We start from the raw sequence: 19841 nt of genomic DNA, 5'->3' as shown, positions 1-19841 counted from the left end.
TTGTTCGTGGAATACACTGTTTCTGAACAGAAATTCAAATAATTTCTGTTCTTTTGATAGCTTTAAATTCAGTTGCTCTGATGTACAAACTAATGTGGCATTGAGGCAAATAGTCTAATATGAAACATCTTAGAAGTTACCCATTTACATTGCATCTTCCCTGCATTAATATTGCATCAGATTCTGCAGCCCCCACTGTCTCAAATGGTATAATGTAGAACGGAACATACATCTTGTAACACATGAATTAAGTCCTCTTTTATTTGCCAAATTATTTTTACGCCAACTGACTCTCGAAAAAGTACTGACATTTGATTTTTCAAAACAATTCCCCTGTGGTGCAGAGCAATAGAGCAATTCTAATTCACTGTTGCATTAACTGAGTGCATTTAGTGAGATGAAGGACTTCTACCATGGCTACATCTGCAAGTCATATCAGATTAACTCAAACTACCATTGCTCATAAGCTATGTAAGAACTGAACCATACATTCCCGTCACATGTTTCAAATGCAGCATGAAATAATACGTTTTTGCAGAGTCTCCCAAGGCATCATCAAACTTCAAACTGTGTTAATAAAAGTGGAGGATCTATTTTGGGTCTCCCTCACAGACCCCTGCTTAATTTTGACCTTTATTCTAGTGATCAGTGAGTAATCTCCCAACTGCACCCTGATACAGCCCCGTGAATACTGCTGCAATGTGCTCTGAAACCAATCCAGTAAGAGCATATTGAGTAAAGACTACAGAACATTTTAACATTCTTGGCCAGGAAGAATCAATCTGCAGCAGTCCACAGGGAAAAACGCTTAGCTCCACATTTTCAAGGTTCTCCTTGTATCCTTATTCCTGCCTATAAACTGCAATAAGATGACAAAACAGCCGGAGCTGCAAATATGAACAGCTACATGAAATAGACAAGAATCTGCTTGTCAGTTAAGATTTCAGGAGGTAGAAAACGATTATTGTTCATTGTTTCTGTGTCCTAAATTAAGGAATTGATACAAACTGTAGTGAAATATTCTTGTTTGCTCTTGGACTGTTTAGTTCCCCTCAACGAAACACAGAGATCCCAAAGATGCTGCTGCAGTTATGTAGGCTTTACTCCCTCTGAGTCGCACCAAATCAGATTGATTACTCTTGGCATGCACAATTTATTTGACTTCATTGTCCTCCCACTCTGCTGTTACTGCTTTTGTCAGAGATGTGCATATTCTGTGTGTATGCATGTGTGTTTGTTATGAGCAAGTGTGTGTTTGCACAGCTACAATGTCGCCCTGGTAGTTACAGTGTACACAGAGTCATGATACTTGTATTAGCCTATGTTCTTATACAACTATTTGTCATGTGTCAGTATAGTGTCTTTTATGTGTAAATACTGTATGCCAGTGTATGTGTGTGTGTGTGTGTGTGTGTGTGTGTGTGTGTGTGTGTGTGTGTGTGTGTGTGTGTTTGTGCAGATATTCAAATGACTGCACTGATATACAGTATAATGGATTACTGATTTATTTTCATGGGTTGTATTATTGTATGTCCATATTGTGTATTGTCTTTGTGCACATGTATGTGCTTGTGTGTATGTGTTTGTTTGCATGTGTGTGTATGAGTATGGCTGTGTGTGCGCCTGTGCGTGTGAATGTGTTTATTTGTGTGTGTCTCTTGCGTTTGTGCACATGTAGGGAAGTAACGTGATGGAGGACCAGGATCTCAGAGATGTTGGGATCACTGACCCAGGACACAGAAAGAAAATCCTCCATGCGGCACGCAGCTTGCCCAAGGTACTTGACATCATACCTTAACCTCGGTACTGAGGGAGGACAGTGACTGACAGTGTCTCACAAAAAAGGTCCTGTTGTTGTTTATACAAATAGCAGATAAGCACAAAAATAGATTATACAGTGAAGGGAAAAGGTTGTAAACTTGTGGATGGATATTTCTGTTCATCAGAGCTGAGTAGTACAAATCTTCCAGTAAAGAATAGTAAGAGCGTACTCACACTGTCCTCCCGGACCGAGACCCGGACTTTAGGGTACTTGTCCCCCCTCCCTCTCCCCCCGCGCCCCAGCCCCGTTTGTACTCACACTGCCAGGGCCGGCCAATGCTTCTTGCTGTCCATACGCCATCACGCCGTAACACGTCACACGCATTGATCGCGTGTGTGTGGCTTTGTTTACAAATCTTTCCACAGACCTCTGAGTTTTTGTGCGTCTTGTCGACTGTTTTTGAATATTTTCATCCGACCAAATCTGCAGTAAACACTCCACCTCCGCACCACACCAACGTGAACCTTTCACCGCCATTGTTGTTGTTGTTAAATGTCCGGGCATGGTCCGTCCTTCTATTTACATGTCCGAACAGGCGGACATAACGCTACTGCCGTAGGGCTCGTGCTCGTGCTCGCACACGTGCGCACGCTCGTGCTCGTACATGTGCAAACGGCTCCGCTAAAGCCCACCTCTTTCAAGCGGGCCGTGGACGGCCCGCTGGTCGCAGTTGAGCGCGGAGCGGGTGCACTCACATGGCTTAAAGGTACTAGGCTTTAGCTGAAAAAACGGTTTTGGCCGCGGCCAAAAGGACAGTGTGAGCACGCTCTAAATGGAAAAACATTTTTGACCACAAACACTATAGATGTAGGGACAGATGAGCCAAAAGTGTATGAAGATAATAACATTAGCTTGTTAGTATGTATTCCATTATATATATATATATATATATAACTAACTATTATTTTAAGTTGTACATTGATAGCATTACCATTTAACCTGGGGAAGGGGAAAATAAGGATTGGTCTACACATTATACTATAATACAGGTTGCACATGGGTTGTAGGTGAAAAAAGTCTGGCAAAATAATGAAAACATTTATAATTTATCCAAAGACAGAATGAGGTGTTCAAGCCTGTGAATGTGGCTGGTAGTGCCGACCGCACACAAATGAAATTTACAAACTGTAATGCTTGTTAGGATTTTTCTCACCTTCAGCTTGTGCTGTTTAGTCCATGTTCACACCGTATTCATGACTTCATCCATATTTTAGTCCTTTTTCTTTGTGAATTTTCTGTAAAAGTAGAGCAAAACCCTTCCTTTTATCAGACAAAATTGTCAACTAGTTACACTCTGTTTCCATTCTCATTCAACTCTGTGGAGTGGGCGGATTCAAATACAAGCAAATACATTAAAATCTAAAATTGCATTTGATCGCCTGACATTTCTGGTTTTGACAGTTCGGCCCAGTTCGGATCATCACCTGTCGTCCATGAATGTAATTGGTTAGTGTGTGGTGTGCTGCTTTGACCAAATCATTCACCAAATCAATCATCATCATACTCAGGCACAGCAGTGCTTTGAGCTAAATGCTAATGTACTTACAGTCACAATGCTAACATGCTAATGGTAAGCACGTAGAATGTTTAGCATGTTCACCATCTTAGGTTAGCCTGTTAACATGCTAACATTTGCTACACAATGCCAGGTAGGTAGGTTGCAGGTATTTGGTCATAAACCAAAGTATTGGGGAAATTAAATTTAAAAATTTAAATTTTTAGCTGACAATGGAGATGAAAAGTCAGAAGATCATCAAAGTCAGAAGCATTGGTTCTCCTTAGATCTTTGACTGACTTACATTGCTGTCCCTTGAGACACACAGCTAGGATGGCTGAAAACAGCAGTGGCAGTGTCCAGCTTTAGTGAGGTTCAATAGCGAAGACTGGCAAACAAGCCTATATACTGTACATTCCTATTTTAAGTCCTTTTCTCAGTGCAGAGTTACACTGTGTCTCCCTTCACTACAGGTAAAAGCACTGGGCTGTGATGGCAGCACATCTCTTGTCTCCTGGCTGGACGGCCTCGGCCTGCATGAATATCTGCCCAACTTTCTGTCAAGTGGCTACCGCACACTGGAGTGTGTTAAGAACCTGTGGGAGCTGGAGATTGTCAATGTAAGAAGCCATCTTTTACATTTACTCGGCACTATTGTGTTATGGGCCTCTTTCAGGTGATGAGTGGAAAAGACAAAGAATTATGTTGATGGGATCCCGTCATTAGACATTCTGGACCAGTTCTCACAGGTCTCAGGTCTCCTTAATCACAATACTCGATTTATAGATAATTTTTTGAGGTTAAGAAGCACTTTAAAATGCAGTTCTGAAATAACAGAGAAGTGCTCCATGATTGAAGCATTTGCATAAAAATATAGCAGAAACATTTTCAATAACTCTGAGTAATTAGTAGATAACTAGCAGATAAAATGTAAATTAAGGAGCAATATGGTTACCGATGACAGGGAAGTATATCATTTGGTTTAATCTTTATGCAAATCTTCTAACATTGTATGTTAATTTATAATTACATAGAAGGGCTAATTTCTATTAGGCTAAAAGCTGTGGAGGTTGTAGAGAAATGCGTGTAACTATTTAGTCGAACATGTGTGGAGGTGTCGATTTGTCGAACATGTGTGTGTTTAGACTACAGCGGCAGTTTCCTCACGGGCTCCCAAGATAAATCTAAGGGTTTAGAAGAAGATTAACGTGATAGGCAAGAAAACCCCCCACCAAATTTACTGTTTTCCTGACTTTCGCTTTAATTTATTGTGAAATACAGGAATGTTTTACTTTGTCTGGCTGTTGAAAATGATTCATGTGAACAAACCTCAGAAGGGAAAATCAACCTTTGGCTGAACTTTCACATCCTGCGATGAGGGGGTTGCAAGTACTGATGCCATTGTTTTGTTTGCAGGAGTCACACACCAAAATGGTTGGTAAACACTTAGTTACAGGACCTTTACAGACATCCTTTTGATTAGGGATTGTCCGAATTGGTCGATCCTTACTTTTGAAATTTCGGTTACACTTAATTTTTGCTTTGTACATTGAACTTTTTGTTGATGTTGACTGACTGCAGATCTCATCAGACTTTGGTGGAATAGTTACAACTGAATTTGCCACAATACCAATAAACTCAGCAGTGCTGTTAATGTGTTAGCAATGCTAACTAGGGAAGGGAATTGATGAGATATTTATTGATACCAATGCGGGTATTGTTTCTGCTTATCGGCCTGATTCTTTATCAATTCGCTTATTGATTCCCGATCAGTTTTCTGTAGAATCTGATCAAGATGTCGGTGAAATGGGAGACTATTTGTACAGTTTTCTTCTTTATTTCAGTTTTCAAACAGAAAATCTGCTAAGCCGGCCTGCAGGACGCTAATGTTATTATCACCCCACGCTTTGGGCCGTTTCTTACTCTCTGCCATGACTCTTTCTTGTTGCAAGTTTCAAGCAGAGTGGATGCATGAGTTTGACGTCATGGTTTTTGCAAGTTTAGAGGCATACAATTGTGGTTCTGATTCAAATTTGTTCCTGGTTCTCAATTCCCATCCTTAATGCAAACAGTTTTTCTTCGTCATTACAAGGTTAAATTTTAAGTTTGATACAGTACTAACTACAAGAGCACAATCGGAAAGCGCAGACAACCACCAAGGCATGGCCTATCTAACGTTAATGCATATTTTTCCGATTTTTCCGACACCACTTTAACAAAAGTGAAAAATAATCTGTGTATCTGCCCCTTGATTCGGATCCACTTCAAAATGTAATGGGTTCTTTCTTGGCCCATGTTGCACCCTACCACCATTTTTTGTAATCCTGCTGACAAACAAACAAACGGACAAAAACGATCCAAAAACAGGCAACTAGAAAAGATGATTTGATATGGTTTATAAGCACTCACAGAAGGCAGTGTAGGAACAGTGGATGAGATTGTTTACAACGATCACCTTTCCCCCACTTTTGCTGCATTTCTTTGTGTGTTTGGTTGTGATAAACACAAAGACAATGGTGGAAAAATGTCAGAAAGCAGCAACAGCTGCAGCAGCGGCAGCCAAACATACTGTATATGCAGCATGTGAGGGATGGTGTCCAGCAGACTGCGATGCAGTACAGAAGGATGGGTGTAAGAGCAGGGCACCTTACTTTCAGTGTGCAGAGTAGCAGAACTGCCTGTGAGCATCTTGGCAGGACTCACTTTGCCCATTACATTTCCTCATCCTCTTCAGCATCTTAGTATCAACCATCAATATGATCTACGAGCTGGTTTACGTTCCCAGATAATCCCAAGGCTCTTTATTGCTATTTAAATTTTCTCTTATTTCACACACCTCACGCAGACTGGTCTCACTGGGATTCTGAAGATGAGAATAAGCAAAACAGCATCAGAAATCCAGACTACAGACCAGTTGCCTCATCCGCCTCTGGCTTGCACTGAATAAATAATTGAAGCCTTCAGACAAAGAGCCATACAAGCCTGTTATGGAATATTTTGTACCAGCAACATAATTGCGAATGTAACATTTATCACTCGACATCCACCTTTACTGGAAGAGTATGAATGTTAATAGCCAATTATGCAAATATACAATATTAAGATAATGAGTTTTACTACATGAAATTAACCTATGGTTCGTCCTCTGAGAGTTTCAGGTACACAAGCGGATATGGCATCTGTAAAACAAAGGTTTAAAGAGACAGATACTGTGGGTGGATGGACGTGTGTCAGGTGAACTTGAAGTGTTAAAAATATTTAAACTGAGACAAATGAAGTGCCATAAATCGCCAAAATCTTATCTGTTATTTAAGCACTGTGTCCAAAAATGGATCGTGAATTATAGAGTGTCCCAGGAAGGAGACAGTGCTGTACTTAAAGCTTACGGCAAAACAGATTGAGGCTGAATTATTGACAAGAGTCATTTCTGTTTGCCTCTGATGCCTGCCAGTGCGCCGTGCATGCCACCAACTCTGTGTCAGTGTATTTTGGATGTATTTCTTTTAGCTTAGTATAAATAAATTCTTGTGTTTGCGATATTGATGTGACAGTGCACTGAAAAGTCTGTCTTATATTGTGCCCCAATGCTGTCTGCTGTCCTTTTAGGTTATTAAGATTGGTGCCCTGGGCCACAGAAAGAGGATTATTGCCTCTCTAGCGGAGAGACCCTATGAAGAAGCTCCGTCAAAGTCCCGTCGTCTGTCCCCAATTATGGTAAGACTGGTGATGTAGAAACTGAAACAGTTCGCAGTAAGCATGATATAGTCTTCGTGGCTAGCTCTTCTTTAGGAGGCACTGACTTGATATCTACTCTGCTCTACAATCCACAAAAATACAACACAGCCTGAGAAAATATTTTTTTTGTCTAAAGCCCATTACAGCACTGAGATTGTGACTGCAGCATTGTTAGTGCTGCTATTTAACCACCAGAAATGCACTGTCATTGCTCATTTGGTTAATAGATTGGGTGTGCTCAATATACCCAATTAAAAGGGTTGTTGCTGTTTATGGCCTCTATATAACTCATATTTAGTGTCAGTGATGAATTGGAAGAAAAGATACAGGATGTTTATTTTCTTTAAAATGGGTTCAGGTTTGTTTAGATTGGTTGTGAGGATTGGCTGATGTGAAAAGATTATCCAACCAGCCACCATCAGCCCAATAACAATTGCCCGTATATTTGTGCAGGTGTGTGTAATCTCATACGGGAGATGTGTCCTTAACACTTTATTTTTATTGTTATAAAAGAGAGAAAAGGAAAAACAAAAACAGGAAAAGATCCGGATTGCACTGAACATATTCAGAGGTTCATCTTCTTGTCTTATCGTTTTTCATGTAAACATCATACATCTGTCCCACTTCTCACAACATCGCTCCTCAGGAGTTCTTATCTTTTGAGTTAACACCTCCATGTCCTGTATTTCATTCACACTCTTCAGCCACCCATCTTGTATTGGGGGTTCTGCCTTGTACCATTTCTTCGTAATAACGTTCTTACAAGCTGCTGACACCATTTTCAGCAGATACCTGTCTTCTCTTAGAACAATATCTCCTTTCATACTACCAAAATATGTTAAAATACATGACAATTTTAATAATAACCATAAGAACACAACTATTACAATTTCAGGACATACTACATTTACTGCCCCACATTTCCCAATCGACACATTTACTTGTAATTAATAAGTAATAAGTAAGAATCTAATTCTTCCAACAATGTTATCTCCAAGAACATGATGAGTTTCCAAAATATGAAACCATTAATGTTCTGTAACATTCACATGGATATATATGGATATATAATATTTCTTTTAATTTTAAACTTCAATTATGGTTCTTATTATTCCATTTTCATCTCAGATAACATTGTGCTTTTTTTTTCTCTCTTAGCTTTTTGAAGTCTAATAAATAAACAAAATAAACTCACAAGATGTAAAGAAAGGAAATATTTTCCTTTACTAAAAAGAAAAAGTCAACCAATTCAAATGTCTGTCTTTCACCAAACTAAGGCGTTTAAGCTGAGTTGCCTTGTTAACACATCAAAACACTTAAGTCACACTCGACAGAAGCAACATGAATCAATCGCCAACTCTGGTTTGGTTAAAATAAATCTTAAATTCACAGAGTTAGATGTGAAAATGTGCCGGCTCTACACGTCTTTTTCCTGCTGTTTCTCTCTGCCATTGCCGGCTGAGCTGCGGCTCTCTCGGTTCTTCGAAGGTGCACCATTAAATTAGCCAAATAAAATGAAATACCAACCCACAATGTACAATCGCAGAGAGACGATATTATTGTCCAATCGCCCAACCTTATTATAGCGCTCAATATTTCAACAGAGATCGATAATTACACCCAGTTACTGTTCTTATTAAACAAGGATAAAAAAACAGCTAAGGATGGCAGTTAAACAACGTTGCATGACAAGCTTTATTTCTACGCCAACATCATTTTGTGAGAAAATTGATCCCCCCCCACCCCACCCCCCAGCAGCCGGATGTCTAATTTTGGAACGAGATTCTTCAATATCATTATGTTCACAACAGTTAAATACTCAGGGCTGATTTCCCAGGCAGATTAATCCGGGCTAAAAAGAATTGAGAATCTCCATGGAAGAGGCTCTTTTGTGGAGGATTAAGCTTGGATGTAGATCAGGGAAACCAGCTCATGTAGACAATGCTGTCAAATCATTAATCTGTGTTGTGTTTGCACTGTTTTTCTGTGACTGTCACTGTGTGTGTGTGTGTGTGTGTGTGTGTGTGTGTGTGTGTGTGTGTGTGTGTGTGTGTGTGTGTGTGTGTGTGTGTGTGTGTGTGTGTGTGTGTGTGTGTGTGTGTGTGGCAGTTCCATGACCTCCTGTCCCAGACCACATCTCCCCTCAGTCAGATGGACCCCTACACCAGTCGCTCCATGGACATGCTGCTGCCTCTGACTGAGTCGGACCGGAGGCGGAGAGGAGTTGACCAAGACTGTAGTGTTTCTCTGCGATCATATAGTGAGAGGCCGCGCTCTGTAGTGAGTTCCACCTTCTTTCACTATATCGTCTTCTGGGAAACCACCAAATGTCCTTTTACGTGAGCAACTAGCTGAATAATAGAGGAGGATACTGTACTTAGTTAGATGTGTCAAGGTGTCACATGTTGTTGCTGGAGCTGTCGTCACATTTCCTAGACACACAGAGTCGTTCTGCAACTTCACTGGTTCAATTGAATCTTAGTGGGCAGAGCCAAAGAATCACAACAACGTAAGACTATAACCAGAGACAACAGCAAAGGGGTAATGAGGGTTGAGCGACGTGACTTTAACATCTCTAGATGGATTAGACCACTAACAAAATGTTAATATTAGATTTTTATATTGTTTTTGCATAAACATGCTGACGTAATTTGATTTGTCAGGGATTAAATTTGCTGAATTATTCAATTATCTTCCATTTCTGAATTAAATGTTTTATAATATACTTTCAGTTGCCAGTTGATTAGGTGCACCATCAAAAACTATATCCTCCAAATAACTCAGTTGAATCCACTCCTCCACACCGTAAAACACTTTCAACAAAAACTGAACATTGTATGATTTATTGCAGTATTAGACATGCATTAATTTTAGCTAATGTGAGTATTATATAACACAGGGGGAAACTCATTTTATGAGGCTCAGCACTGCTGCTTCTGGCAGGATCTGTTACAATCTATTACAAGTATTTCAGACCCGTTTTCCAAACAGAAGAATGCCAGGGCCATAAGTCTGAAGATCTTCTGTAGCCCACTCACACCTTTGCTCACAACTTTGATCAACACATGAGTCTAAGATAAAAAATTCCCTGATATATGTTTCCTCTTCTTCTTATTTCATAACAGAGCAGTGAACCGGATGGACTTTTAGCTGATTTAAAAAAAATGTATTTAATGAATCAATCATTATTATCATTAATCTGTATTAGGGCAGTTCTTTCTACGAGTCCTTCTTTTTGGGTTTTAAAGATTTTTGTTTTCTTATGATTCGCTTGTTGAGGTTGATTCTCCATTGTCAGCTTTCCTTTTGCCACCTCATAGCCACCGCTCCGTTTTAACGATTCCCCTGCAAATGATGAGGTTCCCCGCCAATGATGAGATAAAATAAATCAATGATCACATAACTTAAATCCCTTGGCTTTGTTTTATTAGTTCTGATTACTTTTTAAAAATCTAAACATTTAATCATTAATATTTATTTGTACCTGCAGTACCTTGACGGCCCACCGTAAATATAAATATAGAATTATAAAAAATATTACTATAAATATTACTACTTCAATGCAATGAAATTTCCTAAAGTTTTGCATTATTATTTATGCAAAACAAAAACTTAAATGACTAATGTATTCGTTTTGTTAGTATTTGCATACAATCATTCATTTGTATGAATATAATTTCACTGAAATTAATACATGACAGTGCTGAATTATTGTGCTGCCCTCCTTCCATTTTTCAGACATAAAATAACTGTTCATGCAGTCTTTTTAGCTGCTGCAGTACATAAAATCCATCTTGAAGGCCATAAAAAACAACTTTAAGTTTATCAGTTAGCAGACTTTTTTCCCCGAAGCACTGTGGTCTTTAGCTCCTCCAGTGTATTCCATCTCCCTCATTCAGATCATTTGTCTCTAGAGTAGCTTTGGTTTTTAGAAATATTTGAAAAATCCCAAGCTGACATAAATACAGTTCTTAAGTTCTTCCTTGAATATATTTGGTTCCTCTTTGAGAAAATGAACCGAGAATAACTCACTGATCAAATCTGACCATTTGCTAAAGGTCAAACTACGACAGACACACAAACACTCAGCTGGCACACTTTGTTTCTGACTCACTGAGGGTCAAGAGAAAATGCAGAGGAACGTCCACAGATGAGAGAAATGTTGAACGGCTGCACCCCTGGCGCTCCATTATATTTAAATCAATACTTATCATTTTAATAAATGCTTAATGGGTTATTGTCAGTAGTAAATTTTACTCTGATAGGTGATTTATGAAGGAGCTGAGCACAACCACATTGACCTAAAGGCACAACCATGTGCATGAATATTTATGAGCATTCCAGCAGATCAAAAAGGACTTATATCAAAGTGCTGACCAAGCTGACTTCAAGTATGTTCACACGAATACTCCATCACAATGTGTGCAAAGTGAAGAAAAGTTTCCCATTACTAAAAACTCAAGCGAACCAAAGAACATATTTCATGTCACAAATGTTAGTTGTATTTTCCTCTTTTTGTTTCATCACCAACCAATGATTTTGCATCTCTGCAGGACAGACAGAGTGAGCGACACAAAGACTCTCGTTTAAACCTCCGGCCGCCGAGCCAGTCTGCTACCTACACCACGGTGTCCGCCTGGCATCACCAGCCTGAGAAGCTCATTCTGGACTCCTGCGGGTACGAGGCAACTGTAAGTCACTTTTTACTGTCTTCAGCATAGAAGCAGGCGTACACTGTTTTTGTATACATGACAGACTTTCCAACTGTTCCATGAAATAGATTGACAGGGATATTTAATTTAATTTACTGTATCTAGTGTCTCCATGCTGGGCTGTAGTTGACATGTAGTGTGTGTTTTTGATTCTCTCCTAGTACCTAGGATCAATGATAATCAGGGATCTACGAGGGATTGAGTCCACACAAGATGCCTGTGCTAAAATTAGGGTAAGTATTACTGAAAAACTTAAACAATATTTTTTCTTCTTATTTAATTTGCTCTGACATTTAGAAAAATAACTCAGAAGTGCGTAAATAAATTTCAGGAAATAAACCATAAAAATGTCAGAAATTAAATGATTTTTTCCATTCTGAGCACATCCCAGAACATTAATGTGTCTGTTATTACATGTATAGTGCATGAACCTTTGACTTTGTTGACATGCACAGAATATTCACCTTTTTTGACCTCCTTACAATATTCCTCCTGAGAGTTCCTAATTTCCTGTTCATGTGCAAAACTATTTTTTCTAAGTCGCAATAGTGGTTAAAAGCCCAAAAGAAATTTTCATATTTCCAAAGAATGCTTCTAAAACCTGAATAATATCGACTTATTCAGAAATGACTACATTCAGAATGAGGCCTTTAATTCAGAACATCGAAACGGATGACCTGTATCATATTGTCATATTCTTAATAACAGTCAAATATAAATGCACATGTAAGCGTTGTTAATGTGTTTTCTTGTACTGTATCATGGTTTACACGTGTTCTCGAGACCTGGATGTTTAAAGACAAGTCATAGAAACACTTGATTGAAAAAAAATGTGATTAAAATGATCAAATATCCTGGAAACAATCGATTGTGTCCTGGAAAATTTGAATAGTATTTAGCCACTCACGCAGCTCGCCTACTTAAACCAAGGTGCGAGTTGTTGGTAGGACAAGCTGCACGGTACGACACTTCAGAGCGGGTTTACCAGATGCGAAGCAGGAACCCTTTTCATTTCTGCTCTCATGTCAGTCAATCTGTGGGCAAAAGAATTGCAGCGATCTCATGTTTTAAGTGCTGTCCTGTATTTTCAAGAAAAATGTCCAGGGAAATGATTTCTTACCAAGAGGGGGAACCCTGTATTACCTTGTGCCTCTCATTCTTTTTATTGTGTCCGTTTCAGAAATCAAAGGATTCAAGAAAGGGTCCAGTTGTCATACTGTCCATCACCTACAGAGGGGTCAAGTTCATTGATGCAGCCACAAAGGTAATGGGAAAGTACTGTATGTCGTGTGTCTCTGTGAATATCGATCTGTCCAACCCAAACATATCTGCTGACCCTCTCAGCCTCCATTAGTGGTTGATTTCCAGTAAGTACTCACTTGCTTCCTTTCTCCATTAGACAATAGTTGCAGAGCATGAGATCAGGAACATCTCGTGCGCCGCTCAAGACCCAGATGACCTCTGCACTTTTGCTTACATTACCAAGGATCTGAAGAGTGGCCATCACTTCTGTCATGTCTTCAGCACTGTAGAAGTGGTGAGTAATCCAATACAAGCAATCTGGTTAAAGTAAGAGAAATCTGAACAAACTAGTTTTGTGTTCAGTCTTGTGCTTGATGTGATAGAAATACGAAGGTAGCTCTTAATATAAGAATATAGTGTATCTGTTACTATTCTGTATAATCCATTGAGGAAACCCATAAATCTTCACATAATTCTTGACCTTTTTGAAAATGAATCATTGAATTATTTAGAAAAAACTAAATGGCCTTAGTGAGATGTGCGGCATCCCACAATGAAAACTGCGTGCAGCATCCCATGGACATTATTTCCTTGATTGACTCATCAAATGGCTTGATTGTAGTTCCACTCCTGCTTTGCAAAACATTTCCCCGCACAGGCACACATTAGACATACAGACACTCGCAGTAATTTACGTCTAAGCTTCTGCAAAGGTTGAAGAAAGTCTTCTCACTGTGGTGCATCGGATAACCGCATGGAAACAGTTTTTACTGAACTGTAATGATCAAAGTTTTCTTACTCACCTATTTGTATTTAACTCAACTGCTCCATGTTGCAGAATGCCATGTAAAATATATTTTACTTTTCTCTAAAATGTTAAAACAAGAGGCAAATATACAAATTAGTTATCTAAACAATGAATGCTTCCTTCAAAGCCACCAGGCTCCTTTGACCAAAACAGTAATTTGACCTTGCAGTAATACGTGGTTACTGGTCTAGTCCCCCCATCAGTTGGTTCGTTTGTGTTATTGTGTGGCTTTGGTGTTTTAAAGGGTGAGGAACTAACAAACAAACTAACCGATTAAGGCAGCGGTAGACCAGCAACTGCTGTGTTCTGCAAGGTAAAATTACTGTTTTTGGAGTCTGGTGGTTTTGAAGAGAGCGATATAGTGGCTTCAGTTCCCTGTTGTAAAGGGCTGTTTGTTGGAAAGCTAAAGTGGTGAAAATATTCTACCGAACTAAGGTTTATGTAAATTCAGCTTCAATCTGTTATAGAACCAAAAGACAACCACTGTGACAAAGATGTTTTGTGTCAGTTAACAACAACTGAAAATGCGGCTGTTTGACTTTTTGTTTGTTTTTTTATTGCCAAGACTTTAATTTCTGTTCAATACCTGCAGATTTCAACACATTTTATTTTATTTCATTCACACAGACACAGACCTATGAGATAATTCTAACACTGGGACAGGCGTTTGAGGTGGCCTATCAGATGGCAATGCAGTCCAGGGCGAGACACTACGTCCCACCTACATCTCTGGCCTCAGAGGTCATAGAGACCAAAACCAGCCGTCCTGTTTCTCAGTCGTGGAGCAGCATGCGGAGATCAGCAGTGAGTACCACCCTACAACTCCTCAAAAAAACATGTTGAAATTGTGTTATCTGCAGGTGTGTGTGAGTGTTGAGTTTGCTCTACTTGTTAAAAGGGCAGAGGGGGGAGTAAAAACACGCCGTTGTACAATCATTCAGAAAAGGTACACAGACTGTCACCTTGTGACAAATTTCTTTTCCCTGTCACTGAATCCCCAATGGGCCACCCATAAAGGAAGATTTGCTGTGTTTGTGGTAGAAAGTGATGAGTCATTACTTTGCTACCAATTTCATCTCGCCCACCCCTCACCTCTGAGTCACTCAGATCAGGGAGATTTTTTTTTTTGTGCATATGCGAAACATGATGAATGAATAGTTTTTTTTTAATTTGTTGCTTACAGGCGGGTATATGATTTCCTCTGGGACTTTTCTGAGAGCTCAGCTCTGCTGGTTGGACCCATCCACTGCTCCCTTGCTATTGATTAAGTGTGTTTCGTAAATGTTCACGTATACCCTTAGATATGCATTGATGTATTGACCTCTCAGGCTGCATATAATGAACACTCAGTGATCACTGTCACCTGAGAGAGCTCCTCCGCCGGCAGCACGCACACTACTGGACCACATGCTTATGCAGAGACACAAATCACTTTGTTTTACTACCTGCCTGTAAGGATAATATATGAAGTAATCACAGAGCTGCATAACGAGACTGGCTGGTTGTTTAAGTTTTAAATGAGAGGGGGTGGGGGAACTCCTATCTGCTGCAATTTGTTTTAATGCTTTTTATGGCTCTGTGAGTGCTACCAAGTCTAGTAGGTTTAAATACACACTGTGGCAGCCGTACAGTTATTTAAAATGATCTCTAAGGAGAGATCCGTTTGATTAGCCCCCACCTCGTTACTGTTGCTACACAAGCTGTCTCTTCTCGCACGGGCCATACAGGGTGATATAACACCGACAGATTTACTGAATTGTTTGTTACATTTGAACCGTGGGTTTGTGATCTCAGAGAGAGGTAGACAAAAGCAGAGATCTCTAGCTGTCGACAGACAGCTGTAGCTAGCTAATTAAGCTAATGTTAGCTCAGTGAGTTTGTTGAAATTGCAGCCTCTGTTGTGAAACTAAAATACCTTTATATGTTTACATACTGTACATTACCGTCAGGGCTGGAAATGAGCTTCAGCCACCAGCTATACGGTATACTGGTAAAATATGCAAGTGACTGTTCGCTCACCAGCCAAAAATACAATGGTAACCTATTGAGTTGCTTGTGGCAGGTGGACAAAAAAGTTCATTTCAAACTCTGATTACCATTCAAAAGTTTGATTTGGTAAAGCCAGATTACTGAGGGGACTACTCTATAATATATGAAAAGGCAGAGAGAGACAGAGATACCTCTGTCACATAAGAACAGAAGAAGTCAGCCCTCATTGGCAAAAGATACCAGGTGTGTTGCTTTAGCAAAAGCTATTCTTAAAACTTCTCAGCAGGAATTGGTTATTCTAGTGTTAGCACTGTTTGAATTGAACCAGGGAATATCAGATAAACATACTATGAAAACCACAGAATTAACCTCTTCAATCTAACTGCTGAGTAAACTGCAGAGGGCCAGAAGAAAAACTGCACTGTTGTGGTTCAATAATGGAAACTATTCCTGAAGAAAAATACAACAATGTGATTCCAAACTTTTTAGCGTCAGTGTACGTGATATTGTGCTAAAAGAGAGGCTGTCTGAAATCACTCAATACTCACGATATATATGTATATTTATGTATATTTAAACAGTCAAGGTCCAAAATTAACTTATTTTCAGTCCACTGGCCAAATGACGACTGAATTTTTAAAAGATTTTACAATAACAACTCAATAGGTTACCATTGATTTTTTTGGCATGTCAGTGAAACAAATCTACTAGACACTAGTGGACTAGTGGATAATTTAACCATCATGCATTGCGCTGAAGGAAAAATGGCAGATGTGTGAGGACGTCACTATAGTCCTCTACATAGAACTCCCTAGATAGTAAGTAATGAATGAATGAATGATTTAAAACACAGCCTGAGTAGTGAAAGTCCAAGGTAGCATCCTCATCAGTTGATAATCTTTGTAGAAAACATGCAAAAGAAGAAACGCCATTGTTTTTGTACTGCAGAGTAAAACTAGTTAACCCTAGTGATGGTGAGGAATACTGTAAGACTAGACTGTTTTTGACGTCTTTAGATTATGTATTTGTTTCTATTTTCAAACAACGTTTTCAAGTTTAATGTCACAAGAGAAAAAGTGTTATGATGAGGAGAGCTCACCAAAGTGTTTGACGAACGTGATGCTCGTAAATCTCAGCTAACTTTGGCTGGAGTTGCCGGAGCGTACTCCAAAACAGAGAATGAGGGAGCTAAAGTTCGCCTCCACTCTGTAGGCTGGCTTCCACACAGGGGGAGAATCCTCTAAAGCTTGACAGAGGTGCCGTGCAGGCGAGAACTTTGTTGAACAGGCAGTAAAGCGTTTTATCACAAGAACGTGTATTTTGTAATTTGAGTTCTTTAGCACTAAAAATGTGATGAACTGCTCCTACTAGATTTCTTCTTTGTCGATTTGGTGCATAAAAATGCTGTCCCTCTATTCTCTCGTTTTTTTTTAACATGTCTTTGTTCTTGTCTTCTTGGTCCTCCTGCCTCCCAGGGTGCCCCTCTGCTCGAATGCCGCTGCTGTCACTGTCACACGTGTACTACCCACCGTCCTTCCTTCCTCCCGTTGCACTCTGTTAGCCCTGGAGTCCAGGTCCTTCTCTTTCCTTTCCTCTATTCAACCTGTTATTACCACACACATCTGCTTACACACCAATCCCTCCCTTCTTTCTTTTTGTTGTTGCTGTTGGAGTGCCGCAGTGCACTTTGCCTCCGCGTTTTGTGGTTCTTAATATTTCAACCATTAACGTTCTCCTCATCCCTTTATTTTCCCATCTCTCATCTTCATCTAACATATTAGAGTTTAAGATGCAATTAGCTCATGTTCTGTGGTTAAACATTCAGGGAAGAGAGAGCTTCTTGATGTGATTTACCTTCTCTTTATAAGTATCTGTGAGGACTGCTGGCTTAATTGCGTCAGTGAGGGTTCGTAAACAAGATGGTTGAAGTTGTCTTGGATGGTTTTAGGGTCTCTTTCTCTGTTTTTGTTGTATGTCTAGCTTTTTAAAACACGTTGAAATGAAGATGTCCTCCAGGGAGTTTTTAAATTTCTAATGCCTTTCTTGAGATTTTTTTCAAGTTCATATTTAGCACTAAGTAAATCAGTATTAATCATCAGTATATGTGTGTGTGTTTTGACTGCTTATGACAGCTCCTGTTTGTATGAACCAATGGTGTAGAGCACATGTTGCTTTTGAACTACTAATCAGTATATTTTTTAACTCCCAGAGGTTCGTAGCTTTGGTTTACTGCTGCTGCTGCTTGCAGAGGCTGAGTGTTTTTCCTGTCAGATCATCCATGTTGTGGATTGAGTCCTGAGTTTCTGTGATTATAACATGATCACTGGACTGTACCTCTAATCCACATGTACGTGTGTGAGCTGAGGACCTGTCAGTGTTGCGCAATGGCCTCCTCTGCCGCCCGTCTCACGCCCTCCTCTCGTCCCTCCACCCTCCCTCCCCCCGGCAGATCGACCCCCTGGAGATGGACGCAGACATGCACTCCCTGGGCAGCACCACCTGGCTCTTGGACCAGCGGGAATCCCACAGGCGCCCCGTCAGCACCAAGTACGAGACCACCATATTCTGAGGCCGGATCCCCACAGCCGCCCCTCTGCACCCCCTCGTACTTACCTCTCCCCCCTACATCCGGTTCTTTATTTATCTCTCTCTCACACACACACATAAATACATGCGAGCCCTGTGCCTTCTCACTGTGATGGTATAGCATCCCTCAGGGTTGCCTACTCCTGCATCCTCCTTTGCCCTGCCCAGCGACCCACACCAAACTCTTTACCCGCCATGACAAACACTCCTGCGGCTCTCCCGTGCCTCCCCAACACCCCCTGGCAGACTCCCTCGCCTGTTGCTGCTTCGGCCAATGGTGGGACCCTGGAACGGACGATCCTGGACTGATCTCATTTCACAGTGGCCCTGCTCTCGCAACCAAACTGCCTCTTCTTCCTCCTCATCCTCCTTTTCCTGACAACTTGCATCTGCCTCCAAATCCCCGATAGCTCCCAGAGGTTGCATCTATATTCTTCTTCTTATTTCAGGGCATTCTTTAAATTGATTCTCTGCTGGCAAAACAATCATTTTCATTTTTTTCTGTATCTAGACTCCACATTGGCTTAGATTAATTTCCAGAAAGATTTATGAGTAAACTACAAACGTGTGTGTAATACCAAAATAGTCAGGTACAGTGTGTTAAACTGTAAAAGGAAAAGATCAACATTTTAAAAGGGGCAGTTATTAGTTTTCTTGCTAAGATTTAGATGGCAATATCGATACCATTCTCACACCTGTACAGCAAATATGAAGTTACTGCAGGCAGCCAGCTAATCTATATTAGCATAAAAACTGAAATCCGAATAGAGCTGACCTGGCTTTGTCCAAAGATTACAGAAAAAGTCAGCTACCACCATCTCAAAATGTCCCTTGTGTCAGGTTTTAAGCTTTGGACCCAACCAAGCTAGCTGTTTCCACTCTTTGTGCTAAGCTGAGTTAGCCGGCTGTATATTTACTGTACTGACGTGTGAGCGGTGTCAATATAGTCTAACTCTAACTTTTCCTTTATCGTGGCCTTTTCGATATCAAATTCAAGGTTTAGTGTGTAAAATAAAAGACACAGACAGAAAACATCCATTTTTATTTAAAATTTTCTGAATTGTTTGGTTGTTTTGCCTCAAGACAATTATATATATATTTTTTTCTTTCTCCATCTTTAGCCTGTCCTGTCTTACCAGGCATCTACCACTGTGAGGCACTATGAGGAGGCTGCTTTGCTAGCATGGGATGCAAGACGGACAATTAAAATCAATGAAAGACAAAACAGCAACATGCAGCAAAACAACCTGTTTTTTTTCTACGCATTTGTACAATACTCATAACAACGCGATGGATTGGTCGTGAATCTGTCACTGATGTCTGAACTCTAACGGACCAAGAACTGAATCCTTGTATACACACACACACACACACAGAGGACAGCTTTCCTATACTTTACCGAGGACAACAGCCTTACGTAATTTTGGTTATCTATAATCAATTAAAGTCCAC

At 40.1% G+C, this 19841-nt stretch overlaps 1 protein-coding gene across 1 annotated transcript; it reads left to right on the top strand.

Annotated features, from left to right (window-relative positions):
- The first annotated feature begins 1606 nt into the window (after positions 1-1606).
- LOC310965692 (ankyrin repeat and SAM domain-containing protein 1A-like) lies at positions 1607-19813 on the top strand. The gene is made up of 10 exons (XM_083939421.1): positions 1607-1777; positions 3791-3937; positions 6924-7031; positions 9162-9332; positions 11606-11743; positions 11926-11997; positions 12945-13028; positions 13164-13301; positions 14442-14618; positions 18253-19813. Exons 1-10 carry the CDS (start codon positions 1691-1693, stop codon positions 18370-18372), a joined length of 1242 nt encoding a protein of 413 aa, XP_083795547.1. The 5' UTR covers positions 1607-1690; the 3' UTR covers positions 18373-19813.
- Positions 19814-19841: the final 28 nt, after the last annotated feature.

Source organism: Echiichthys vipera (assembly GCF_963691815.1).
Source record: "Echiichthys vipera genome assembly, chromosome: X".
Taxonomy (NCBI): domain Eukaryota; kingdom Metazoa; phylum Chordata; class Actinopteri; order Perciformes; family Trachinidae; genus Echiichthys; species Echiichthys vipera.
The sequence above is the reverse complement of the archived record's forward strand: the minus strand, read 5'-3'. Positions and strand labels throughout refer to the sequence as shown.